General features: G+C 38.2%; 1 protein-coding gene across 1 annotated transcript; it reads right to left on the reverse strand.

The window, feature by feature from the left end:
• Positions 1–1,528: 1,528 nt before the first annotated feature.
• LOC146461464 (uncharacterized) lies at positions 1,529–6,715 on the reverse strand. Its single transcript, XM_085086852.1, has 2 exons — positions 3,330–6,715; positions 1,529–2,764 (listed from the first exon to the last, which is right to left on the reverse strand). The coding sequence occupies exons 1-2, from the start codon at positions 6,298–6,300 to the stop codon at positions 2,703–2,705; spliced, it is 3,033 nt and encodes a 1,010-aa protein (XP_084942978.1). The 5' UTR covers positions 6,301–6,715; the 3' UTR covers positions 1,529–2,702.
• Between the last annotated feature and the right edge of the window lie 3,138 nt (positions 6,716–9,853).

The raw sequence follows: 9,853 nt of genomic DNA on the forward strand, positions 1-9,853 counted from the left end.
CGTTCTTGTTCTTACACGGTGTTGGCAAAATGCCCCGTCCGATTTTATAGTATTTTCGATGAAATTGGTCACAGCGTAGATTTACCTCAAACGCCGTGGCCAACAGAATCAAACAGCAGCGTTTTCAGTTCACTTGCGCCCGCGAACGGATATGCGCAGAAAAATTGCGCAGAACGTTTTTCCGCTCTGAAGTTGTGGGGTGGGTTGGCAAAATTGGGGCGCAAGGGAAGATAAGATTTCATCACCAGGCCCCAGTTGTTCAAAGAGCGGACAACTTTATCCAGGGGATAAGTTGCTGTCCAGCGAATAAAATGTATTAGTTGGAGTACATTTTAAACATTGGACAACGATTTATCCACTGGATCACTGAGTTATCTGCCCTTTGAACAACCTGGGCCAGTCCTTCTTGCTGGGGTCACTTGATACATTTTTCAGAATAAAAGTTGTCAAAAATGTTGGCAACTTTCAATCTGGCCACGTGACTGGAATAGAATTTTTTTAACTTTTCAAAAATTAACATCAATGATTATTCACAAAAAATTTGAACATATGCATTTAGCAAGAATAGTTGAATTTGTGTCCAATAAAATTTCTCCCAGAGAGACAAATAAAAAGTCAACAAACAATGGACAATTCATAAAGCTTTATTAATGATATTACTAATTTTAAAAAGTTAATTATAACCCAACTAGCTTCAACTTTAATCTCACTGAAAAGTCTTCAAGATTATTATAAGAAATAAGAGAAGAAATAACGGTGTAAATATTATTAATTTTTTTTCCTTGTATACACAACTAGATAAAACAAATCATAGATTGAAATATTTAAAATTCCTGTTTCTGTGGACAGTCAATGGCAATCAAATATTTAAAAAACAATATCCTTGTCATATATTTATGTTGTAAAAAATAATTACGATTCCACAGGACTGGTTTGTAATTTCTATACTTTGTAGAAATAAAAAGATAATAATAATAATAGTAATAATAATAATAATAATAATAATAATAATAATAATAATAATAATAATAATAAAGCAAATTTTTTGTGAGTTGGACATTTCAAAGTTAGAGGTTTTAAAGCATGTCTATGAATCAAAATACTTTTTCCCCTTTCCTCGCTATGACCCAAGCCTGTTTAATTTAATTTGCTGTTTATGAACCATTCGGAAGGGAATAGGTAACTCAGGTGGTAATTTTTTCATATGATTGCATTATTTCGCATGCAAATAAGTGTAAACACATCAACCGTGGAATAAATCCTTCAGGTCAACACTAAATTCAATATCGACAATATGGGTACAAGCCACTAACATTTTCTGCGAATTTTGGTAATCAGTCATTTTGCTTGAACTAATTATAGAATGTGATTAAGGCCATAAAGTTGATAATAAAGAGAAAAAAGCATTTAGATTCGTGCACATGCGCTGAAATGTGAATCCCTTCCTTTAAGTTGTAAATAGCTTGGAATATGTTAATAAAGAGATAATTATTTTTTTTAATAATAGTAACAATAATAATAATAATAATAATAATAATAATAATAATAATAATAATAATAATAAGTGTTTTATCTGTAGACATGATCAAATATAATGAAACAATCTAGCATAATTGATTTGTAATGTATAATTTCAAAATAATTATATAATGAATCAACATTATTGTTGTTGTTTTTTCCATCCAATTTTCTATATAAAAATAGTATACTATATCCAGGCACTTCTGATTCTTCAATAAAGTTCTGTTTACACCTGTATATACTGTTAGTTGTAGAAATCAACCCAACAATTATTATTTCAGATATAAAATAAAATGATGTGTTTCACATTTATCTTTTGAGCAACCTTGAAACTTTAACAACAAGCTTGTTACAAATTCAACGTATATACTATCTTTAAAACTACAATGGACAAAGTCCTTTCAAGAAAATATCAATATGCAACAAGAAATGCAAAAACATTCATATCTAAGCATCACACAATATAACCCAAAATCTTTCAGGCTGTCATGGTCTCTAATCAATATAAAATTCTATACCAAAACAAGGAGAAACGATGTGTTTACTGAGGCTAAATGTGGCAGCCATTGACTGTGATATCACAGACTCATCACATCATAATTATAACTCGCTTTAATTGGCAATAATTGGATTAAGCTGGTTATATTTAACCAAAATTATTTTGGTAAATAACCAATTTAACTTAATATAAAGGCCTACCATAGCTTCATATTGTAGTGAATCAACCAACAAAATTAGGTATACTTTGAAATGATAATATCAATGGCAATATAAAAATATCATGCAAATTTTAAAATCTTTACGAATCAAGTGTTTTAGGGTAATAATTAGTAGCTCACTGAAGTTTCATACCTAATTCTAAGGTTCCAAAAAGACCCAGCATCAAACACTAAAAGTGTGGTGTCTACTTGTAAAATTTGATTTGCCTAACAAATCAGTTGTCTATTTCTGTATTTAGTTTAACAAGACATCCTGGATACACCCTTACTTTCTCCGGTGCTCAGTTTTGAATTTCTAATAGAGACCTGTCTGACAAACAATCTCTAACCTCTTTAAGCTCATGTCAATTCTAAGTTAAAACAAGACATTCAAGTTAACATTGGCTTGAGTTTTAGAGATCATACTGTACTAGACCTGCAGTACATTAATTGTCCAAAGTATATCAAAGGTACTGTGAATCATCATAACGACTTCTTGGATTTTCTCCTTTTTGCAGGACGACCAGCTGTTTCCAGTTGGGTTGCTGTTGAACAAAATAACAGAAGAATAAACAACAAGATATTTGAAACAATCCAAAACAAAGCCCAAGACTCTCGGACTCAAAATGGCAGCATGCAAGAAATTTAAAAGCAAAAATAGATGACAATTGTATCTAATTTTTAGCACACTTGAATGTTACACTGTATTTCTACTTTTCAAACTTCAGCATCAAATTTCTCCCTGTAATATCAATGCTTATTCAAACCCTGAGGTCATGAGAATTAAGGATTTGATCACCCAAGGTGAATTTTCTAGATATTTTAATAACTTCATTACAGTACTTTTATAAGAAAACTATGGGGACAAGATGGGAGAATTTGTTCTTTTGGATTCAGGGGTTAAAGGGTTAAGGCATTTCCAACAATTTACATCGTAACGTCAAAGATTTTTGTCAGAGTGGAGGTTCCCTTTAAAACAAGAAAACAATAAAAAAATCAGACTCATAATACCCAGGAGAAATCTATGGCCTCTAGCCTTTTACGATAACCCTGATCCAAGTAAAATCTGCAGCAGTTGCAAAAGACTGTCTGTTTTTTACCATGACCTACCTGTCCTTCTTGCTCCAGTATAACTCCCAATGCCGCCAAACCCATTGCTGTTGCCAACATTTACACATGCTATAGAACTGTCGTGGATGAAGCTCAGCTTTGGAGGCGAGCCATACAAACTTCTTCCTGCTGGCATGGAACCTTCCATATCACCGTCACCATCATCATCGATGTGTCTCAGCCGATCACCATAGAAACTGGCCGGCCCCATTTCTTGCGCTGAACTTGGTTGGCACAAAATGGAGTTGGAACTCTTTGTTCCATTGTCATCAGTCTCCTGTTTGGATGGCAATTTGACAGGGCTTGTCTGTGCTTCACTTGCACTATCCCATTTCTCTTTACAAGAAGATGCTACAATGACAGATGGTCTGTCATTGGTGTCTTTGTCTTTCAAACCATTCTCTTCTTCCAAAATGATTTCAGGCTTTACATGCTGTAAAAGTTGAGAATAGGCATTCTCCTTGGAAAGATCATTGGCCTGCATCTTTTCAGCATGTGACTCGTGAGAGGAATTTCCTTGAGAAATTTCTGGTTTGCAAAATGACAGTTCCTCTGAATTTGACATCAGTGGAGTGTTACTACCAGCAACTGTCACTGGGCTTTCTGCAGATTTGACAGAGTCTGTTGATGTTGCAGTAGCAGTGCCGCTGACTTGAGAGGAACTCATAGCACTGATATTTGACAGGTTACAAGAAGCCAATGCCAGTCCACTCCGGTACAACAAACTGAGCTGCTGCCAATACCTCATGGAACTGGCAAGGTCAATGAACTGCGTCTGCGAAGGAGTTACAGTACTACTCGTTAGTTGCAAGTTTGCCGCGGTGGTTCCAGTCAATTCCTTGACGTCACCACCAGGTCCAGCATTTGTTGTGTTTGTCAATGCATTAGGTTGCATCACCTCTGAGTTTCCATTCTGTGGTTCTCCTTTGTCACTTTGCAAACTTTTCACACGATTCGCCTGGGCCATTGCAAGATAAGGGTAAACAAAACTGAGGGGATAAACATAATTTAATGGATAAGCTGCTGCAACTGCTTGTTGTCCAAGCTGGTTTTTATTGACGTCTGGGCTATAGAGTGCTGAATAGATTCCATATTGACCCTGAGCTCCAACAAAATACGTCGGAGAAACTTGTTGATTGGACCACGTCGTCTGAGTGTTTGTTCCTGCAACAACTACAGGTGCTGATACAGTAGGCCTTTGCATGGTAAGATTTTCCACAGCTGTTGTACTTGTGCTTTCTGTTTGAACAATATTAGATGCTACTGGAATGAATATGGAGCTTGTCGATGCTGTGGTACTAGGGCTTGGATTCTGCATTCTTACTGATTCTTTGGAATCTAAAGACAATGAAGGAATTCTGGCTCTGACTGTTTTAGAATCAAGCTGTGTTGCACCGCTTTCATTCACCAAGTCTTTTCCAAGCAGCCTGTTTAATTTGTGGATACCACATTGAGTGTCAGTAGGTGCAGACTTGCTTGCATCACTGCACAAAGCTGCACTGGCTGTTGAAGAAGTCTCCTGTACTTGAGAGTGCAAATTAGCACCATTTTTACTGCTAGGAGAATTTAACTCAGGAAACGAAGCATTTGACTTGTGGATTGGAAAATGGGCTGAGGAAGTTGTGTGTCTTGGAAAAGCATTTGAACTTGACCACAAGACTTTACGCCCACTGCAGTACATTCCTGGTTTACTGGTACTTGTTTTCATGCTCTTTGTCTGAGATGCAGTGCTCGGTTTGGAAAGAGCGATGCGATGTGAAGAGTGCTGTGTCAGTTCATTGTGAATTTCATCTCCAAAATTTAAAGGCTTCTCATTCTGAAAACCAAGGACCTGATCAGTGCTAGTAACAGGTAATTTCAAAGTGGAATTCACCGATGATGTACAATTCATGACAGTTGTAAGGGAATTACAGCGTATGTTCTTAACATGATCACGGTAACTGCCGGGAATTCTGGATCTTCCATTATTATCAAACCCTGTTGATGTATACAACAGACAGTTTCCACCTGTGCTGGATTTTGTAGTAGCAGCACTGCTTTTCACTGCCCGTGGTACTTTGTTACCAGAGGTACTTTTCTTGGCTGCATGCGTCTTGGCCAGTTCTTTCAACACATCTGCGGCACTATACTTTGTTTTGTCCACAAAACAGCTGTAAATCAGCTGATCATGTTCAATATCAAAATTCTCCTCAGAGCTTGCACTGCTTGTATCTGAGCTGGGGCTTGCACTGTAAGCTCTTTGGCTGGAAGGAGAAGATAGAGTTTGAGCAGCAGAGTAATAGCTCTCAACACTAGCCGTTCTTGATGTGATCATAGCAGGACTTTCTGAAGGATTTTCCACCGCCTGTTGCGCATTTGATCCCTGACTCTCGTTAACTGCATAATTGCTATTGTTTTGCCGTTTGTTATTCTGATGCGCCGATAATTTTGCCGAGCTCAATTGTCCATTTATTTTTGATTGACCACTTGCGCAGAAATCTGATACTCGAAATTTACCACTGTTGTTCGAAGGATTGCCCACGGTTTTACTCGAGTTACTGAATAAATTATTCCCTAAAAAGTCTCCATGTGGCTGGGCTGTTCTCTTCCTTTTCTCCACACCACTTTCTGAGCTGAAATTTGCAGTCTGCACGGCTTGCAGATTGTGCGGCGATTTCGCGCTTGAGACATTCGGCATGTGGTGAATCGTGGCTAAATTCCGACACGTTGAAGGCTTCTTCACTCTTCCCCTGCTCGCGTTTCCTCGCAGTTTCTCCGAATTCCCCTCTGTATTCTTGATTCTCTTCTTGCCTAGCTTTATTCCCAGCACAATGCTCTCGCCTTCGTTGATCTGCACAGCTAAAACACCGAGGTCTAACAGGCGCCGATCTCTCGAAACTGCCATAGTGCGGAGTTTGCTAGCTGCTTTCCTTGGTATTGGAAAAGTGACCGTAACTGGCGCATCCCTCTGACTTCCACTTGGAACTCTCATTTTTTCACCGCAGAGAAATTTGTGCAGCACAATCGTTCATTCACAGTTCGTCTGAAATTTTCCAGTGAGCAACGGAGATAACCTTTCCAGCGCACACGAAAGCAAGTAAGCAGTGAAATAAAATACCCTTGATCAAATTCCTTCACAAACTCTGCGTGGGACATTTGCTGTGATTTGTACCACCGGGGAAGGTGCATTTATATAACCTGATAAAACACATTCAACAGATGTCCCGAAACCCAGTGCAGCGAGCTGAGACAAACTAAAAACTAATCATGCATACAAAATTTCATGTTCTGTTAACATATGGAAAGTTTGTTCTGTCACCCAGAGATAGAAATTTGAATAAATTATTATTGCCCCATGTCACATAATTGCTCACCCCTCCCCTCAGTAGGAAGACTGGCAAGTTGCCCGTTCCTGGGGCGGGAAACAAAACCCTTACTAACCAGAACACCGCAAATTAATTCATGCACAAAATTGCCTCTTTGGTGACGTCAAATTGCAGTCAAAATGCCTAAAATGTTGTCTGCAGCTCGATTACTAATTTTTGTTTACATTTTGACTGTGCGCATGCCCAGAAACAGAATTTTGAGTGTTTTTTCGTTGAACTCTTAGTAAACTCTTCTTTATTTATTTTATTTTATTTTATTTTGTTTTATTTTTGCCCTTTTTTTTACAGACAACACTCAGTCAATTTGTTTGGTAATTTTGTGGACCTCGCTTGTACGTCTTTCTTTTTGCTAAGCGGGAAACTTTGGAGGTCGAAATTACACCCAGTAAAGTTTGAGCAAATTAGAATTTTTTTTAACATAGTAGCAATTCTCGAGTAAAGAAGTAATTAGGACAAAATTTCCTCCGATTTTGCAAGGAAACAATCCTTGGTCATGTTGGTTTCTTGGCCATGATTCTAGCAAATTTGATTCGATTTTGCTCTTTCAGGTGTGTGTGTTTATCGCCGAAAGTGAACACGTGACATGAGACTGATCCTCGGAGACCGAGGGGCAGCTAGTTGAGAGGGAGGGATTTTCATGGCCGAAAGTTTACTATAAGAAGGGGTGTAAACTTTCGCCCCTCCCGACCAGCTACTGACGTGTGTACCGCCTAAAGACTAGTTTCCACAGGCCAGTACCAGGGGGAGGGGCAGGGGGGCTTGAGCCACACCCCCCCCCCCCCAGGAATTTTTGGAAGTTAAAAAACCAGTTGTGTCAAAAAATATATTTTAATTAAAACAATTAATGTGCGTCAATCACTCTTGAATTCTGACGCTGCAAGTGCCTTTTTACAACCTTTTATAATCTGTTTACTACTTGCTAGTTTTCTTCGCTAACAGTTTGTTTTTATGTACAACAGCAACAAAGCCACTCCTATCTTGTGAATCAGAAATAAAAACCAAAATGGATTCAAACCAACCAATCTCAAGCCATAAAAGCCATTGAAAAAAACACTGTTTTCTAAAACGTCTGCTCATTGATAGCAATATAAATGTCCTTAGTTTATAACAATTTAGTGTTCACACGTTATCGAAAGCGAGAGCGTAGACATATCCGAGTGCTTGGGGGATGAATTCGATAAAAGTACACGTTTCCAAAAGCCTACCACAGTGAACGAAATTGAACAAAAACTAAGAGACAGAATTCCAAAGAAAACTCGACAAAGTATCGCGTGGTCGGTGAACGTCTATCGATCCTGGGCTTAAAAAAAACACAGAAACACAGAAATTGAAACCCTTGGAGATGAGTATAGGTCCGTTCCAGTTGATTTGAGAGGGTCAGGAATGATGATAATCATGGTCTCTGGCTTCTAAACCATGAAGAGACTAGAAGCGTTTCCTTCACCACAGCCTCTCGCATCGCATCCTAGTTGATGTCATTTTGTTAATTTTCGATTGCAGTTCGTCTACACCAGGGTGGAGAAAAAGAACAAAAAGCAAATTTTCCTAGTAAAGGAAAATAACTATTCAAACAAGCGGCTTGCTATCATTAAAGTGATTGGTCAATCTTAAGCCTCCACGCTCGCGAAGGGATACCGTTTCCCCATATTTTTTCCTATTGCTTTAACAGTTCACTGTTCACTATAAGAGGCCAGAAATTAGAGAGAGGAAATGACGCTATGACAGATGAAAATTCTAAAGCTCTAAACACGTGACCACATCATCTCTCCATTCAGTTACGATCTGAAGTGAAATATGCGAGCTTTGGGATACTAAACAGGGGCGCTACTCATCTGCTTTAATTTACCCTTCCCTTGTTCAAGAATAGTAAACCAAAGGGTTGTCTCTTTTAAGAACAACGTTTTTATTACTTGACAAATGTTAACATTCTGGAACTAAAAAGCTATACTAGTACTTATTAGAGTGGTTTTCAGTTGATTGTCGAAAGTAATTGCGTTTTTGCTTTGGTTTCGCATTACTACGCTCTGTGATTGGTTGATAAAACTCGCGCCACTTTCTCAACCAATAAGATGTAAAACCAAAACCAATCGTGTTTTGGCCGCACTCGTTTTCCCGCGCTTGGCGCCGGTTACGTGTATTCTCTTTGAATTCTGATTGGTTCATTGCGCTGTTCGCACCTGCTGTGATTGGCCAGATTTGTTGCTTTGGTTTTTGTTTTACGAAACTCGATTGAAAACCGCTTTAACATTCTTCTACTTGTCAACATTCTGAAATTGAACTACGTAAGCTATACTAAGGGTGTTATCCAGTCACATGAGAACTAAAGGATCTCCTGCAATCTGAGCTTACGTCTCTTGCTGTTTCATGTTTCTTATTTTGTCTTTGAAGGTATACGGCAATTCAAAGTGATCATCACATCATCCAGAATCATATTTATCTTTAACTATTTATCATGTATTGTAATTTCTTTTTCCAGGTGGGCGCCTTGCGAAGGATCTTGTGCCCGATTCGCGCTTAACCTTTTGGGTTCTCTTTTGATATTTCCCCAATAAAGCTGTTGAGGACGGTGCCGTGTTTCGCTTCTGCGCATATGTTCTGCCCATCTCGTGATAGTCCGCGAACTATAATTTCTTAAGGAAGACGCCTACTAATTCAAAGAAAGAAAGTAAGCTGACAGCAGAAACCTTTTCATGTGAAGGTATTTCACGAACTTGAGAAATAATATCAACCAATTACTGGTTTGTGACAAAAATTCATTCAGCCCTAACAGTTTTTCTTGCTTATGATTTTACATGCACTTTTAAATAAGCGCGCGATAGTGCGCTGAAAAACCAAGGCTTAATTAAGTTAAGTTCCCAACTACTGTCTTATGTAGTTATTACAATTTAATCTGTACGTGAGTAATATTATCACCTTAGACCATACCGTATTTACTGGAGAAAACAATTCAAAATGAAGCGCTAATCCAAGGGGACCCTTTCAATGTGACGGAGCACAATTTTTCAGATGTTTTGGTAGGGGTTCAGCGAAACGCCATGTTCACGAAATTTAGGCTTCTATTGTGAAAGGAAAAACATTTCAAAACCAAATGTGTGAGCAAGACTTGTTCTTTAAATAAACCGCACATGACAGCAATGCGCAGGACCCTTAAATGTGACG

Source organism: Pavona decussata, unplaced genomic scaffold (assembly GCF_977016875.1).
Source record: "Pavona decussata unplaced genomic scaffold, jaPavDecu1.1 SCAFFOLD_198, whole genome shotgun sequence".
Taxonomy (NCBI): Eukaryota; Metazoa; Cnidaria; class Anthozoa; order Scleractinia; family Agariciidae; genus Pavona; species Pavona decussata.